Raw genomic sequence first — 18,533 nt, 5'->3', positions numbered from 1 at the left:
TATTATAAATAAATAATTTCAGCAGTCAGTTGCAACAATAATGTCTTCTTAAAAGTTTTTTTAAGAAACAACATTAATATCTACACAGCTATCATTATGTTAATGGTGTTTAATATCCATGAAATTTTAAGGGAAAGGCAACCACTCACATGGAGCAGATTGGCGTGTGCCACATACATGCGTAACAGAGAACAGCGTTCACTAGCTTTCAAGCTCTCTGGCTCTTCTTCTAGTAAAAGAGTACACACACACACACACACACACACACACACACACACACTACAATGGCCGTACCAACACCAATTATTCATTATCGATCATTGAGAGCAATTGCATGGGCTGATGGAGTTGGGGGAGGGGGGTAGGGAAGAAAACACAAGCCAAGGAGTGTGGTAATGTCAGGTAGGTGAGAACAACAGATGTCTCTGATTCAGTGGCTGACCAACAAGACAAAAGGAATTCTGAGGTAACAACTCCTGCTTTCCACTGCAGATGTGGCACAGGCAGTAAAGCAGGTGTTAGTCATTTTTGTTGTCTGCAGCATGTTAGGCTATTGGCTGGTGAAGATTGTGGGCGGCCATAGTTTGGTGGTGGCCATTCATATGAGTAGACAGTTGGTTACTTGTTATGCTTGCATAAAATGCTGCACAATAATTTCAGCATAGTTTTTATGTAATGTGGCTGCTTTCACATATGGCTCTGGCTTTTATTGGGTAGGAAATGCCTGTGACTGGATTGAAGTAGAAGGTGGCCGTCCGGTTTATAGAACAGGCCTTGCTCCTGGGTCATCCACAAAATAACAACCCAGGATTGGAGTAGGAATGGACAAGGATATTCTTTGGCTTGGTTGGGTGGCAGAACACTACTGTGGGTAAAGTTTGGGTAGGATAGACTTCATCTTGGAACACAAAAAGTTATAATTTGAGATCTGATGAAGAATGTGCTTCAGCTTTTCAAGTTTCAGGGTGATGTTAGGTGAGCAGAGGAGCACTGGTCGGTGGCAGGTTAACAAGTTTACAGGTGCTGAAGGAGGAGATACCGCAGTAGAGTTGTTCATGGACGTGCTGGGTACGACATTGAAAAATCCTGATTTCCACTGCAGATGTGACGTCTACAGGTGGTAACACTGTAAGGCAGAGACTTTTTGACTTAGATGGGTGACAGCTGTCAAAGTGGAGATAATGTTGATAGTTGGTGCACTTGATATGAAAAGACATATTTCTTGACTATCTTAAAGGTGGAGATCAACATCTAAGAATGTTGCTCGTTGAGTTGAGGAGGACCAGGTGAAGCAGATTTGGGAGTAGGTGTTTAGGTTATGAAGGAAAGGGCACAGATTGCCCTTGCCTGAGTCAAGGTCATGAATATGTCATCAGTCAGCAAATGTCCTGAGCTCAAGTCTCAGTCCGTCATACAGTTTTAATCTGCCAGGAGTTCCACACACAGAACTTTGAAACAGTTTCGACCTGTTTCCAACCGTGACCCACCTCCCATTCCACCCTGAAATCCCCTGGTAGGCTTTCAATAATCCCTCACTTCTAACCCGGCATGATCTTCCTTTCCTAACTTCCTTTCTACTGAGTCCAACATCATGTGTTCTTTTACAATTGCATGTTTACTTACTGTTGTGCATGTCAATTTGATGTTTATTTATGAGCACACTTACTATCTCTTTCAGCTGTGAAAAACATGTTCTTCCTTTCTTTCTAACTTTCTACATCTCTCTCTTTACAGTATCTATCATTTATTTCCGTTATACCACTTTGAATTTTTTGAAACTACCTTTTCAGTCACTCCTTCTGTCCCCCGACCATCCAACCGTGAATCACTTGTTATTCTACTCCTGCCAGTTCTAAAAACACTCTTTTGCCATATGAAACCAGAAATGTCTCATCCTCTATCTTAAATCTTACCTTGAACTTGTACTCTCTTCTAATGGGCTTACCATTAAAATCGGCGTCATCCGAGGAAGCTGTCCCAGCAACTCCCCCCAAAACTACTTCCACCCTCCTTGAAACATGCTGCTCCTGAACACCTATCCTGTAACACTGTTGTCAACCTGTCTGACTTCCGCAGAAGTCTCAGTACTTTCTGAAGGCCTCACCTTAAGCCCAAAACCTTTTAAATGACCTTCTTTTCCTTACGTGTTCTCTGCAGTGAAACATTACTTCGCTAGACAACAGCCAACCAAAACCGCACACAGAATGAGATTTTCACTCTGAAGCGGAGTGTCTGCTGATATGAAACTTCCTGGCAGACTTGAACTCAGGACAATTGTCTTTTGTGGGCAAGTGGTAGAGCACTTGCCCGTTGTAATGTTACCTCTCCCAACCGGGGAACAAATATTAAATATCATCAGTTATTTTATATCAAATTATGACACGTTTTTAAAAACCTGTGTGGTCTTCCTGGTTTCAATAGTGGACCACAAGTCCCCGTCAGTCTGTTGACTCTATTAACAGAGCATAAGATACTTAAATATTCCACAAGAGAAGGTAACTTCACAATACGAATACAAAATAATTTAATTACCTTACCTTGAATTCTTGTTGTTGCCTCGTTGTCTAGGGGTAACTTCTGGATTTGCTGTAATTGTTACTACAATGGGTCCTTGGGTTTGTAACATGCTACGTAAGAACTGATACTGTTTAAAGCTTTCCGTATTATATAATTTCGTAATATAATCTTCATAACAATCAGTAGTTCACCAATATAAGCTTTTCCAACATCGTCCGTTTCTCATGACGTCTCAAAACTCACTGTCTCTTAGACTCACCAAAACACGACTGTCCCTTAGCCTCACCCGGCAAAAACTGTTTCTGCAAAGACCTTACAAAGTACGCAGGTTTGCCTACATGAATTGAGCATAGATATTTTATACATCACACGTATACACTTATGAAAACGGTACGAAAATTGAATAGAGTTCTCAAATAGTTCTGCAGCAATACATAATACGATTGCCCTTCAAATTGTTAGTTTTTATAATAAAATGATAATATTTCAGTTTAAGTTCACTTTTTTATTATATTTTATATTAATATAATTGTTCTTTAATGTCGGTTCACGGCACCACATAGCTTGCGAGCCGATGGTATCAATAGTTTCAGTAGTACATTACATTACGTACAGCCCTCGAGATTTCATGCGAAAGAATTTCGCATGAGATCTCTACAGACATGCAATGCAATGAACTACTGACCTTTCTACACATATACTAACAATTCTCTTCAAATGTCGTCTTGTGCCCGCCAATCTTCTCCTCTTGAGTCTCACTCCTCATCTGTCAGGTTGTATATTTATGTACAATGGTAATTATCCTGGAATCATATAACACTTAATTAATGACACATATTTACAATGGTATCTCACCCAGGATGGTTGTTCTCTACCATTCTGGGTTCGATTACGAAATTTGACTTACATATTTACATAAACAAATGTGCAAAGATTTTTAGCAGTTATTATTAAACATAAAAATAAATGTAATAGTTTTAGCATATGGAATTCACATCAATTAAATCTTTATCAGCCGTCTCACATCAAATTTTTCACCATGTAATATAAAATAGCTGAAAGTGCAAATCCTGAAGTGACAGTGCAGTGGGAACATATTAACCCAGTCATCTTCAGTAGTAACAAACTTTCCTCAAAGATGTGTAATTATTCAAAATCAGAGGTGACAGTGCAATGGGAACATGTTAACCGAGCCATCTCTTGTATCAGAAGGTATAAATAATAGTGTAAGTTGCAGCTTGATTTGGTTTGTAGTAGTGGATCACTATTGTTTAAAGTCCAGTTATTTCTATTAAAGTGTATAAGACAAAATATTACTCCCTAACACATCATTTCTCTAACCTAAAGAATAATGGTTTACAAGCAACAAGAGTGCATCAAAATTACCTAATCCTAACATGTGATAGCTTACAATGTACAAATTGAAGAGAAATAAACTACATCACTATCAATATTTTACAAATTTGTGTGTTTATAGTACTTTCTTACACACTACCCTACAGTCTTTATCCATTCAGTCCTGGGATTCTCATAACTTTTCCTCATCTGATCTTGTGTGTATCTACCAACAGATTTCCGTCGAAGTAGCTTAGCAATAAGTAATTGTGTGAAGATTCTAGTCTCCAACCACACAAACATCTCATTGTGTTCTCATAATGTGTGAAACAGAGGATAGTAATTGCTTGGTCAATTCAGTTTTCTATGATATACAACAAAATAGCAAACACATCACTAATCCTAAAATGCAAAGAAATGGTAATCAAACATATAAAACTCCCCTAAACTTATGGCACAGGTAGTATGTAATGTTATGTAATGTGTAGCTATGTACAGTGTGTAGCATCCTTCTTCTTATTCAAGGTCCATACTTCACAGACAAAAAAAATGTATAATGAACAAGTGTCAAGTTGTCTTCTCTCTGCCACCAGCACACAGCCATCAACCGTTCCATGCCTTAAAGACAGAAGGTGAGCAATAGTCGAATCTGTACCAATGTCCACAAAGTCTATGTGTCTCCGTGAGAACCACATAGTATTCACAACTTGCCGATACTGGTTTAGCATCACCATTGGTTCACACAAACTTAATTGCAGTTTCCAAACCCTCATACCTCCTGTCACACAGTTTGCAGTATGAGCAAAAATACGTTTAGTGTGTATGAGTCACCTGTGCCACAAGTATCATACACTGTCCAACAACTCTGAGCTGACCATGCAATTGTCTCCACAACCTTCCTATCAGTTCCAGAGAATGATCCCTGTACTCAGATTGTTTCACAAGAATGACAAATGATAAATCAAATATCACATTTTCAGTGTCTTTGTATAACGTATCATCAGCAAAGTTACATCGTTACGACCTCAGCCTGAATATTTCTTATGGTTTCTCACATAGTAATAGTTATTTGAATTGTGTTATCATATTGTATACAAACAAGGTAACAGAGTTCATACAACACTGATTCCTTCTCTTCCAAATGTTAATCATTGCATGTAAAATCTTGACAAAGCATAGTTATTCACAAAAATGTGATTACAAGATTTCAATTGTTCAAAATTTTGTTCAAAGGCAATACAATTTTTCAGCCTTCAAACACATACATACACACAAAATTCAAACTTTCGCAACCAATGGTTGCTTCGTCAGGAAGGAGGGAAGGAGAGGGAAAGATGAAAGGATGTGGGTTTTAAGGGAGAGCGTAAGGAGTCATTCCAATCCCGGGAGCGGAAAGACTTACTTAGGGGCAAAAAAGGACAGGTATACACTCGCGCGCGCACACACACACATATCCATCCGCACGTACCAGTGTATGTATGAGCAGACACAAGCTGATGTCTGCTTGTGTCTGTATATGTGTGGATGGATATGTGTGTGTGGGGGGGGGGGGGCGCGCGAGTGTATACCCGTCCTTTTTTCCCCCTAAGGTAAGTCTTTCCGCTCCCGGGATTGGAATGACTCCTTACCCTCTCCCTTAAAACCCACATCCTTTCGTCTTTCCCTCTCCTTCCCTCTTTCCTGATGAGGCAACAGTTTGTTGCGAAAGCTTGAATTTTGTGTGTATGTTTGTGTTTGTTTGTGTGTCTGTCGACCTGCCAGCACTTTCATTTGGTAAGTCACATCATCTTTGTTTTTAGATATATATGATATATATCTGTAGAATGCACAAGTATGACAGTTTTGCTTCCCCAGTCAAATCCCATATCCACTTTCACTATCCAATCCATGCCCAGAATTGTATCTTCACTCAGCTCCAGAATGACAAGACAACCCTGTTCAAAGATCACATCTCCAACTTTGAAAGACAAAAGTATCTGACTTTTTACTGTTTTACTGAATTTTCCTGTTTCCCCCCTAAATTTAACCCTCTACTTTTGGCAATTCTGCAAACTCTTGGTTCCTATTTACTCTATCTCTTAACTTTTCACCGATTCCTAATATGGGACTCCCTGTGTCTATCAGACAACAACCCGTCCAATCATTAATACAAAAATTTTATATATGGGCTACCTATAATTTCACTCTCTTGTTCATCAACATCCTCATGCAACTAATCATCTTCCACATTTTTAAAATTCAGATCATCATTTTGTTTAATATTAGCCAAACTATTTTCCATCTTCACATTATGCAGAAGACAATCAGGATTCTCCTCACAAACATAATTATACACATTACTTATACCATTCACCATAAGAAATACTTTTCATTTCACATCTACTTTTGCTTTCTCCCACCAAACAGGATAAACCTTCTTGCAAATTTCTAATAATTGCCTCCAAAACATATTATCTTTATTACCCTCGATAAGCCTATCCCACAATCTACAAATAAGTCTCTGTTCCTTGTTTTCCATGTTAATAATTACCTCCTCATTCTCAACATCTATCCCCTTGATTACTGATGATTTATTGACCACCATGACTGCATCCTGATCCTCTTGTACTGAATTATTGCTTTCATTATTATTACCCTCCTCCCTGATACCCACATCTGCATCATCCTTAACCACAACAAAAACTTTTATCTCACTTCCATATTCCATAACATCTCTACCATTAACAGCCTCTTCTTCAGAATCCTTCAATACCTCAACACATGACTCAACTTCCCTAACATCAAACCACTTCAACATTATCTCTCACATCGTCAACACAATCTTCTTCCTTCAATTCTACAACTCTATTATTCAGTACTTGATTCTCATTCTCACTCACAGAACTTTCCACATCATTCAGATCACTATTTACTACAATTTTATCAGAATACATTAATGCATTAATTCCATAAGTATCATAGGTGTCGTTAGGATTATTAATATAGGAACAACCCCCCACATCACCTCTCACAACATTTTCTTCCTCCATACACAAATTCTTCATTACATTCCCACTGATTTCTGATTCCTCATTACTAATGTGTCTACAATTATTTTTGCTTGCCCCCCTATCACTTATTTGCTGCCAAAATTGTTTATCAAATGGTCTCTTAACAACTTCAGGTGCCCTACTTGTATTAACAATCTGTCTTTTTCCGTAATTAGTATGTATATGCCTACTTTGGTTTCTCATAGCCTGATTTCTAAAGTTATATCTGTTCGTCCCAAACTGACAGGCCCTGATCGGGACGGCTCCTCATTTAACCGCCCCTGCACATTCCCATCTTGTCTTCTCTCTGAATTTTCCCATTGTCTATTCCTGTTCCCACCATAATTATTGCTTTCCCTGTTCTCATTTCACCTCCAATTTCCATTCTTTTGCCTATTGGAATTTCCCTGATAGTTACCATGTCGATTTTGCTGATAATTTGATTGTTCCCATTATAATTATTTCGATGATTCCCATTCTCTCTCCTAGAATTATTCCCACTATTGAAATTTTGATTCCACCCCCCATGATTTTTTTCATAATGATGTCCACTAAACCTTTTGTTTCTCTCCAATGCCCGACCTAATTTTTCCACATAATTCAAAAATAGTTCAACAGAGTCGTCTGGCCCATAAACTAAGTCCTACTGAAGTCTGTTTGGTAATCTTCGTCTTAGTGCATCTACACTCCTGGAAATTGAAATAAGAACACCGTGAATTCATTGTCCCAGGAAGGGGAAACTTTATTGACACATTCCTGGGGTCAGATACATCACATGATCACACTGACAGAACCACAGGCACATAGACACAGGCAACAGAGCATGCACAATGTCGGCACTAGTATAGTGTATATCCACCTTTCGCAGCAATGCAGGCTGCTATTCTCCCATGGAGACGATCGTAGAGATGCTGGATGTAGTCCTGTGGAACGGCTTGCCATGCCATTTCCACCTGGCGCCTCAGTTGGACCAGCGTTCGTGCTGGACGTGCAGACCGCGTGAGATGACGCTTCATCCAGTCCCAAACATGCTCAATGGGGGACAGATCCGGAGATCTTGCTGGCCAGGGTAGTTGACTTACACCTTCTAGAGCACGTTGGGTGGCACGGGATACATGCGGACGTGCATTGTCCTGTTGGAACAGCAAGTTCCCTTGCCGGTCTAGGAATGGTAGAACGATGGGTTCGATGACGGTTTGGATGTACCGTGCACTATTCAGTGTCCCCTCGACGATCACCAGTGGTGTACGGCCAGTGTAGGAGATCGCTCCCCACACCATGATGCCGGGTGTTGGCCCTGTGTGCCTCGGTCGTATGCAGTCCTGATTGTGGCACTCACCTGCACGGCGCCAAACATGCATACGACCATCATTGGCACCAAGGCAGAAGCGACTCTCATCGCTGAAGACGACACGTCTTCCATTCGTCCCTCCATTCACGCCTGTCACGACACCACTGGAGGCGGGCTGCACGATGTTGGGGCGTGAGCGGAAGACGGCCTAACGGTGTGCGGGACCGTAGCCCAGCTTCATGGAGATGGTTGCGAATGGTCCTCGCCGATACCCCAGGAGCAACAGTGTCCCTAATTTGCTGGGAAGTGGCGGTGCGGTCCCCTACGGCACTGCGTAGGATCCTACGGTCTTGGCGTGCATCCGTGCGTCGCTGCGGTCCGGTCCCAGGTCGACGGGCACGTGCACCTTCCGCCGACCACTGGCGACAACATCGATGTACTGTGGAGACCTCACGCCCCACGTGTTGAGCAATTCGGCGTTACGTCCACCCGGCCTCCCGCATGCCCACTATACGCCCTCGCTCAAAGTCCGTCAACTGCACATACGGTTCACGTCCACGCTGTCACTGCATGCTCCCAGTGTTAAAGACTGCGATGGAGCTCCGTATGCCACGGCAAACTGGCTGACACTGACGGCGGCGGTGCACAAATGCTGCGCAGCTAGCGCCATTCGACGGCCAACACCGCGGGTCCTGGTGTGTCCGCTGTGCCGTGCGTGTGATCATTGCTTGTACAGCCCTCTCGCAGTGTCCGGAGCAAGTATGGTGGGTCTGACACACCGGTGTCAATGTGTTCTTTTTTCCATTTCCAGGAGTGTATTTGCGTTAATTCATCAAAAGGTCTGTCGGAATGTGCCAGTTTTCGTAACTGTTTCTCACAAAATTCCCTCATTGTGCCATCACATTCTTTATAATTAGGTCCATTAAGGAAATCACTTTTAATTTTAGCCTGAACTGATTCTGAGAAAAATTTATTCAAAAAGCTTTTTTTTCAAATTGACTGTATGTTACATTAGGAGTGGCGGATAAATTCGCCCACGTCAAAGCTTCACCATCAAGAAAATTTTTAATGAATTTAATTTTTACAGTGTCACTCATTTCATACAAAAAAAAAATGTAATGACAATTTATAATGAAGTCAACTGGGTGTAATTTTCCGTCCACTGGAAAATTATGCACGTTAGCACCTGGCCAAAATCCGTTAAATGAAGTCGCCACCAATTTCATGGCAAAATTGTCCCGAATCTCAGTTAATTGTTTCTGTAACCGTGCTACCTCATGCTCATTGTCTGTAATTACAGTGTTACTGCTGAGCATAACGTAGATTGTTGTATTTACTTTTTCCGTAACATTGTTTTCAAGCATTTACAATTTGCCATCGAAATTTTTCATATGCAAGTCAATTCTGGTAATCATTTCCGCTCTTTAATTTTTATTTCATTTGCAAATACTTCGAAATTTTTTGCAGTTTCTTCCGCTTCCCGTTTGACTTTATTGAGCGTATCTTCTACATCCCCCATCCTATCTTCAATGTTATTTGCACGTTCTTCTAAACTGTTTTTCCTTAATTCCATATCAGATTTGATACCTTCACTTACTTTAAAGAATTTCTGAGCCAATTGGCTATTTTCTTTCACAAGTTTTTCTTCTACGCATTTTAAATTTTCTAACAATTCGGTTTTTAAATCAGACACTTTATTTTCAATTACATTCTTCAATTCAGAATTTTGTTTTAATAGTAATCGCAACATTGTTGATTTATCTAATTCTTCAACGTCAATTTTTGATAATGTATTCACCATTCCTGTACTGGTACTAACATCGCCACCTGCATTCGATTTTGCATCCCCCCCTTGGTTATTTGCAAGATCCTCTGTTATCGTCATTTTAAAGCAAGAAATTTTGAAACTTATTAACCGACAAAATACGTCTAAAAAGGTCAATAATATGAACAAACCAGTATATGCACTTACCTTGTTTTCCGCGTGGTCCCGTGTCCACCGTAAAGTGTAGGCCTAATTTTGTTGTTGCGTAATTGTTTCTGTCCTTTATAAATGTTATTTGCCTTCTTCATTGGATTCATTTTCCTCTTCCTCTTTATTGGCTGATTTACTGTTACTGTACATATTGTTACCTGTGAACATAGAACAAGTATCAGTCCAAACAATGCAATTTAAATCCCAGACAAGGAGTCACCATATGTAATGTTACCTCCCTCGTCCAGGGAACAAATATTAAATATCATCAATTATTTTATATCAAATTATGATACGTGTTTAAAAACCTGAGTGGTCTTCCTGGTTTCAATAGTTGACCACAACTCCCTGTCAGTCTGTTGACTCTATTAACAGAGCATAAGAGACTTAAATATTTCACAAGAGAAAGTAACTTCACAGTATGAATATGAAATAATTTAATTACATTACCTTGAATACTCGTTGTTGCTTGCTCGTTGTCTAGGGGCTACTTCTGGATTTGTTGTAATTGTTACTACAATGGGTCCTTGGGGTTGTAACATGCTACGTAAGAACTGATACTGTTTAAAGCTTTCCATATTATATATTTTCGTAATATCATCTTCATAACAATCAGTAGTTCACCAATATAAGCTTTTCCAACATCGTCCGTTTCTCACGACTTCTCAAGACTCACTGTCTCTTAGACTCACCAAAACGTGACTGTCCCTTAGCCTCACCTGGCAAAAACTGTTTCTGCATTAACAATCAAAGACCTTACAAAGTACACAGGTTTGCCAACATGAACTGAGCATAGATATTTTATACATCACACGTATACACTTATGAAAACAGTACGAAAATTGAATACAGTTCTCAAATAGTTCTGCAGCAATTCATAATACGATTGTCCTTCAAATTATTAGTTTTTATAACAAAATGATAATATTTCAGTTTAAGTTAACTGTAATTTTATATTAATATAATTGTTCTTTCATGTCGATTCACGGCACCGCATAGCTCGCCAGCCGATGCTATCGATAGTTTCAGTAGTCCGTGATATTACACCGTGAAAGGCAAATGTCCCAAGTTCGAGTCTTGGTCTGTCATACAGTTTTAATCTGCCAGGAAGTTCCACACACAGAACTTTGTTTGAAACAGTTTCGACCTGTTTCCAACCGTGACGTACCTTGCCTTCCACCCTGTAATCCCCTGGTAAGCATTCAGTAATCCCTCAGTTCTAACCCAGCATGATCCTCCTTTCCTAAATTCCTCTCTACTGAGTCCAACATCACTCCTATGACATACACAACTATCTGTAATGTGAAAACCAATTCAGACCTCATTATCCTTCTCATGGACAAAGACTCCACCATTATGATGAGAAATCATAGTGACCCTGTGGCTGAGGGTTTCTCTTAACCTTTCGACACCTCTGTATACAGACCTTACGAACAAGATTAAATCACAGAAGGCCAGTGCGACCTCCAGCAGGTCCTCAAGGCCTTATGTCCATCCCGAGCTCTGACGCCTGAGTCCATCTCCCTCCTCATATCACCAACTCCTTGCACTTATACCTTTTACCTACTGCTCGAACTCCACAAACCCAACCCCAAAGGTCTCCTTACAGGTCATCCCTACCACAGGTTTTCTTAGTAGTCATTCATTGTGGCTGGTTAAAATCTTCCCTCCGAATGAACATCAGCCCACAACCTCACGTCCCTACATCCAAGACACTGCTCACTTCCTTCACCACCATTCCACAGAATCTGTCCTGTTACCTCCAGACTCTGTGTTGGTAACTGTAAGTACAATGTCCTTGTACACCAACAGACTCCATGCCCATGGACTTGCAGCCATGGAGCACTATCGATCCCAGCGTTCTGCTTATACCAACCCTACCACCTCTTTCCTGTCACATCCTGAATCACAGTCATTCCCTTTTTAAGGCTAAATTCATAAACAAATCCATGTTACTACCGTTACTATATGCATGATTCCAACCTAAGTTAACTTTTTTTATGTGACACCTGGAGGAATCCTATTTATCCAACATTGAAAACCCCTTGTGTAGTTCAGAATGACTGACGACATTCTCGTGACCTTGACTCTGCTTCACCTGGTCCTCCTCAACTCAACGAGCAACATCCTTAGATGTTGATCTCCACCTTTCAAATAGTCAATAAATATGTCTTTTCATATCAAGAGCACCAACTATCAACATTATCTCCACTTTGACAGCTGTCACCCATCTAAGTCAAAAAGTCTCTTCCTTACAGCGTTACCACCTGTAGATCTCGCATCTGCAGTGGAAATCAGGAGTTGTTCAATGATGTACCCAGAATGTCCATGAACAACTCTTATGTGGTATCTCCTCCTTCTGCACCTGTAAACTTATTAACCTGCCACCGACCAGCACTCCTCTGATCACACAATATCACCCTGGAACTAGAAAAGCTGAAGCACATTCTTCATCAGAGCTCCAACTACATCTTTTCGTGCCCCGAGATGAGGTCTATCCTACCCGAGTATTACCCACAGTAGTGTTCTGCCACCCAACCAAGCCAAAGAACATCCTTGTCCATTCCTACTCCAATCCTGGGTTATTCTCTTGTGGATGACCCAGGTGCAAGGCCTGTTCTATAAACCGGACGGCCACCTTCTACTTCAGTCCAGTCACAGGCATTACCTACCCAATAAAAGCCAGAGCCATATGTGAAAGCAGCCACATTACATATAAACTATGCTGAAATTATTGTGCAGCATTTTATGCGAGCACAACAAGTAACCAACTGTCGACTCGTATGAATGGCCACCACCAAACTATGGCCACCCACAATGTTCACCAGCCAATGGCCTAACATTTCGCAGACACAGCAAAAATGACTAACACCTGCTTTACTACCTGTGCCACATCTGTAGTGGAAAGCGGGAGTTGTTATCTCAGAATTCCTTTTGTCTTGTTGGTCAGCCGCTGAGTCAGAGACATCTGATGTTCTCACCAACCACATATGGAAAAATATTATGGAATGAAAACTGCATAAGAAAGTAATGTTCAAACAGGAGCTGTCGCTTTGAGAGAAGGGAGTTGTACTATGGCACTTATTACCATGATTGCCTGTTACAGCTGTGGGCATTCAAATTGTGCAACAGTGTGTGTCCAATGTGTCTTGGAAACAGTTGCTATAGAGGAGAGAAAAGTATAGTCATGTTAAGTAATAAAGAATGGACAAATGAGTTGTAGAAAAGTAAAAGAAGACAGTAAAAAATGTGAAAGGGTATGAGATGGAAAAAGAGGTGCATCTTCATCAGAGCTCCAACTACATCTTTTCGTGCCCCAAGATGAGGTCTATCCTACCCGAGTATTGCCCACAGCAGCCCCCCCCCCCCCCCTCCCCCCATGAACCATGGACCTTGCCGTTGGTGGGGAGGCTTGCGTGCCTCAGCGATACAGATGGCCGTACCGTAGGTGCAACCACAACGGAGGGGTATCTGTTGAGAGGCCAGACAAACATGTGGTTCCTGAAGAGGGGCAGCAGCCTTTTCAGTAGTTGCAGGGGCAACAGTCTGGATGATTGACTGATCTGGCCTTGTAACATTAACCAAAACGGCCTTGCTGTGCTGGTACTGCGAATGGCTGAAAGCAAGGGGAAACTACAGCCGTAATTTTTCCCGAGGACATGCAGCTTTACTGTATGATTAAATGATGACGGCATCCTCTTGGGTAAAATATTCCGGAGGTAAAATAGTCCCCCATTCGGATCTCCGGGCGGGGACTACTCAGGAGGACGTCGTTATCAGGAGAAAGAAAACTAGCGTTCTACGGATCGGAGCGTGGAATGTCAGATCCCTTAATCGGGCAGGTAGGTTAGAAAATTTAAAAAGGGAAATGGATAGGTTAAAGTTAGATATAGTGGGAATTAGTGTTCGGTGGCAGGAGGAACAAGACTGTTGGTCAGGTGATTACAGGGTTATAAATACAAAATCAAATAGGGGTAATGCAGGAGTAGGTTTAATAATGAATAAAAAAATAGGAGTGCGGGTTAGCTACTACAAACAGCATAGTGAACGCATTATTGTGGCCAAGATAGACACAAAGCCCATGCCTACTACAGTAGTACAAGTTTATATGCCAACTAGCTCTGCAGATGATGAAGAAATAGATGAAATGTATGACGAGAAAAAAGAAATTATTCAGGTAGTGAAGGGAGACAAAAATTTAATAGTCATGGGTGACTGGAATTCGTCAGTAGGAAAAGGGAGAGAAGGAAACATAGTAGGTGAATATGGATTGGGGGGAAGGAATGAAAGAGGAAGCCGCCTTGTAGAATTTTGCACAGAGCATAACTTAATCATAGCTAACCCTTGGTTCAAGAATCATAAAAGAAGGTTGTATACATGGAAGAACCCTGGAGATACTAAAAAGTATCAGATAGATTATATAATGGTAAGACAGAGATTTAGGAACCAGGTTTTAAATTGTAAGACATTTCCAGGGGCAGATGTGGATTCTGGCCACAATCTATTGGTTATGAACTGCAGATTGAAACTGAAGAAACTGCAAAAAGGTGGGAATTTAAGGAGATGGGACCTGGATAAACTGAAAGAACCAGAGGTTGTAGATAGTTTCAGTGAGAGCATAAGGGAACAATTGACAGGAATGGGGGAAAGAAATACAGTAGAAGAAGAATTGGTAGCTCTGAGGGATGAAGTAGTGAAGGCAGCAGACGATTAAGTAGGTAAAAAGACGAGGGCTAATAGAAATCCTTTGGTAACAGAAGAAATATTGAATTTAATTGATGAAAGGAGAAAATATAAAAATGCAGTAAATGAAGCAGGCAAAAAGGAATACAAACGTCTCAAAAATGAGATCGACAGGAAGTGCAAAATGGCTAAGCAGGGATGGCTAGAGGACAAATGTAAGGATGTAGAGGCTTGTCTCACTAGGGGTAATATAGATACTGCCTACAGGAAAATTAAAGAGACCTTTGGAGAGAAGAGAACCACTTGTATGAATATCAAGAGCTCAGATGGCAACCCAGTTCTAAGCAAAGAAGGGAAGCCAGAAAGGTGGAAGGAGTATATAGAGGGTTTATACAAGGACGATGTACTTGAGGACAATATTATGGAAATGGAAGAGGATGTAGATGAAGACGAAATGGGAGATAAGATACTGCGTGAAGAGTTTGACAGAGCACTGAAAGACCTGAGTCGAAGCAAGGCCCCAGGAGTAGACAACATTCCATTAGAACTACTGATGGCCTCGGGAGAGCCAGTCATGACAAAACTCTACCATCTGGTGAGCACGATGTATGAGACAGGCGAAATACCCCCAGACTTCAAGAAGAATATAATAATTCCAATCCCAAAGAAAGCAGGTGTTGACAGATGTGAAAATTACCGAACTATTAGTTTAATAAGTCACAGCTGCAAAATACTAACGCGAATTCTTTACAGACGAATGGAAAAACTGGTAGAAGCCGACCTCGGGAAAGATCAATTTGGATTCCTTAGAAATGTTGGAACACGTGAGGCAATACTGACCTTACGACTTATCTTAGAAGAAAGATTAAGAAAAGGCAAACCTACGTTTCTAGCATTTGTAGACTTAGAGAAAGCTTTTGACAATGTTAACTGGAATACTCTCTTTCAAATTCTGAAGGTGGCAGGGGTAAAATACAGGGAGCGAAAGGCTATTTACAATTTGTACAGAAACCAGATGGCAGTTATAAGAGTCGAGGGGCATGAAAGGGAAGCAGTAGTTGGGGAGGGAGTGAGACAGGGTTGTAGCCTCTCCCCAATGTTATTCAATCTGTATATTGAGCAAGCAGTAAAGGAAACAAAAGAAAAATTCGGAGTAGGTATTAAAATTCATGGAGAAGAAGTAAAAACTTTGAGGTTCGCCGATGACATTGTAATTCTGTCAGAGACAGCAAAGGACTTGGAAGAGCAGTTGAACGGAATGGACAGTGTCTTGAAAGGAGGATATAAGATGAACATCAACAAAAGCAAAACGAGGATAATGGAATGTAGTCAAATTAAGTCGGGTGATGCTGAGGGAATTAGATTAGGAAATGAGACACTTAAAGTAGTAAAGGAGTTTTGCTATTTGGGGAGCAAAATAACTGATGATGGTCGAAGTGTCTGCGTTTCTGAAGAAGAGAAATTTGTTAACATCGAGTATAGATTTAAGTGTCAGGAAGTCATTTCTGAAAGTATTTGTATGGAGTGTAGCCATGTATGGAAGTGAAACATGGATGATAACTAGTTTGGACAAGAAGAGAATAGAAGCTTTCAAAATGTGGTGCTACGGAATAATGCTGAAGAAAAGGTGGGTAGATCACGTAACTAATGAGGAGGTATTGAATAGGATTGGGGAGAAGAGAAGTTTGTGGCACAACTTGACTAGAAGAAGGGATCGGTTGGTAGGACATGTTTTGAGGCATCAAGGGATCACAAATTTAGCATTGGAGGGCACTGTGGAGGGTAAAAATCGTAGAGGGAGACCAAGAGATGAATACACTAAGCAGATTCAGAAGGATGTAGGTTGCAGTAGGTACTGGGAGATGAAGAAGCTTGCACAGGATAGAGTAGCATGGACAGCTGCATCAAACCAGTCTCAGGACTGAAGACCACAACAACAGTACAAAAAATAAGGGAACATATATCACCATATTTATTCTCTGTGGGCAGTGGACCTCTCTCTCCAAGATCACTGAATGCATTTTTTTACATGTCTGCTATCTTTTTGTAAGGCTACCTGATAATGAATGTCACATCATTAGTTGTCTCATAGTTACTAGGCAATTCCAGCAATGCTTGCCATGACAAGCTGCTTGGATTTGACACTTTATTGACTAGCAGATAGTTTCCATAATCGTAATATTACATTAGTAAACACTTGTGGCTTCTAACTATATGTTTAGATATTTATGTGTCTCAATTGTGTTCCAGTTCTCACCATACATCCTTTTATACATAGTCTGTGTATTTATTGTATTATGCAGACTTGTTTTTACTTGCCATATTATATTTGTTTGTTTGTTTTTCCATCACAGATCGCATTTGATGTTAAGTCGCAACAAGATCATTACCATATACCCCTGCTGTTAAGCCCTTTTGGATACACAACATACCGAGGGAGTTGATAAGAAAATTACAACTTTCTTGGTTTAAGTCAGAAGAGACTTTTAAAATTACTTCTTGGGTACCATGTATGTTATTTAATTTAAGACTGGAGCATTGCGTTTTGTATATTTTTTGTCGCAAATGTAACAGTGTTTAATTTTAAGTATTCATGTAAAGCACAGCTAAAAACAGAAATCTATACATTGTTTGTTTTGAGGCATAACATTGATGTTTATTTTATATATCATACATTTATTAAGTTAAACACCTCTTTCAGTAAGAAATCTTTTAAATTCATGTGGGAATTCAAAATGTAGTATGTAGTGTTGTGTTTGCAGTATAGCACAATATGTACATTACTTGAATGTAGGTTCCTTAACATTTAATGTTAATGTACAGTACTTCAGTTTGTTCTGTTGCTTAAATGATTCCATATGTTGTAAATGTCAAAGCCTTTTAGTGTTATTTGTAAACTGTTATGTTTGTTAATGTTATCACAAACTCTAGCAAACTGATGATGGATACCTAATTTCTTATTTTGTTTTAAGAAACTGTAAGATAATAACCTGAAACTTTATTTTGTACCCCTTAATTTTCATCATTGCAATTGATTTATTGTAATAATAAAAGTATTCATGCTTTAAATTGTATGTACCTCATTCCACTTTTCATTTAAATTGAAAGTCAAAAATTAAAACAGTGAGCATCAACAATATTGGTGACGAATAATTGATGAGCAGATTTTTAAGAACTGTAGTTGCTTCTTCAAATAACCGGAAATGTTGTGGAAGAATAGCAGAAGTAAAAAGGGACAAGGTACTACACGAAAAATCCTTATTCCTGAAATAGTATGATTCTCAAATTCTGCTCAGGTGAAATATGGTGTCCATATTTAACACTTTCATGGCTAGGGGCATAAATGTATGCCTTCTGGTTAGAGCACCCATATAGCTATGGACATATAGGAGTACCTGGCAGGTAGAACACCCACAGGGTTACAGGCTTTTATTTATGTCCAGCAGATAGGGAGGCCTTACAGCTAAGGGCATTCATGTACACTTGGGTATGGGAGTAGGTGAATTTGCACAATAGATTAGTGACTCCTTGTTGTCAGAGTTTCAGCCTTCCTGCCAAAGCTGCCATTATCTGCTCTTCTTTGTAATGTTGGGAAATGGTACGGCTTTCATCTGCTCCTGGTTCCTTTCTGCTTGTCAGTTGATCTAATACAATTTGATTTCCTAAGACAAATGACACAAGCATATACACAGTGGAACTTCGA

At 40.2% G+C, this 18,533-nt stretch overlaps 1 protein-coding gene across 2 annotated transcripts in view; it reads left to right on the top strand.

Moving 5' to 3' along the window:
- The window catches only part of LOC126259608 (probable 5-hydroxyisourate hydrolase ZK697.8), a 102,497-nt gene extending 84,598 nt beyond the window's left edge, over positions 1 to 17,899 (top strand). For both annotated transcript variants that reach the window (XM_049956518.1, XM_049956519.1), the window contains exon 6: positions 17,185 to 17,899. In XM_049956518.1, coding sequence (XP_049812475.1) covers positions 17,185 to 17,274 — 90 coding nt within the window. In that variant the 3' untranslated portion in view covers positions 17,275 to 17,899. The remainder of the gene's footprint in view (positions 1 to 17,184) is intronic.
- The last annotated feature ends 634 nt before the right edge of the window (positions 17,900 to 18,533 follow it).

The sequence above is a fragment of the Schistocerca nitens genome, chromosome 5 (genome assembly GCF_023898315.1).
Source record: "Schistocerca nitens isolate TAMUIC-IGC-003100 chromosome 5, iqSchNite1.1, whole genome shotgun sequence".
NCBI lineage: Eukaryota > Metazoa > Arthropoda > Insecta > Orthoptera > Acrididae > Schistocerca > Schistocerca nitens.
The sequence above is the reverse complement of the archived record's forward strand: the minus strand, read 5'-3'. Positions and strand labels throughout refer to the sequence as shown.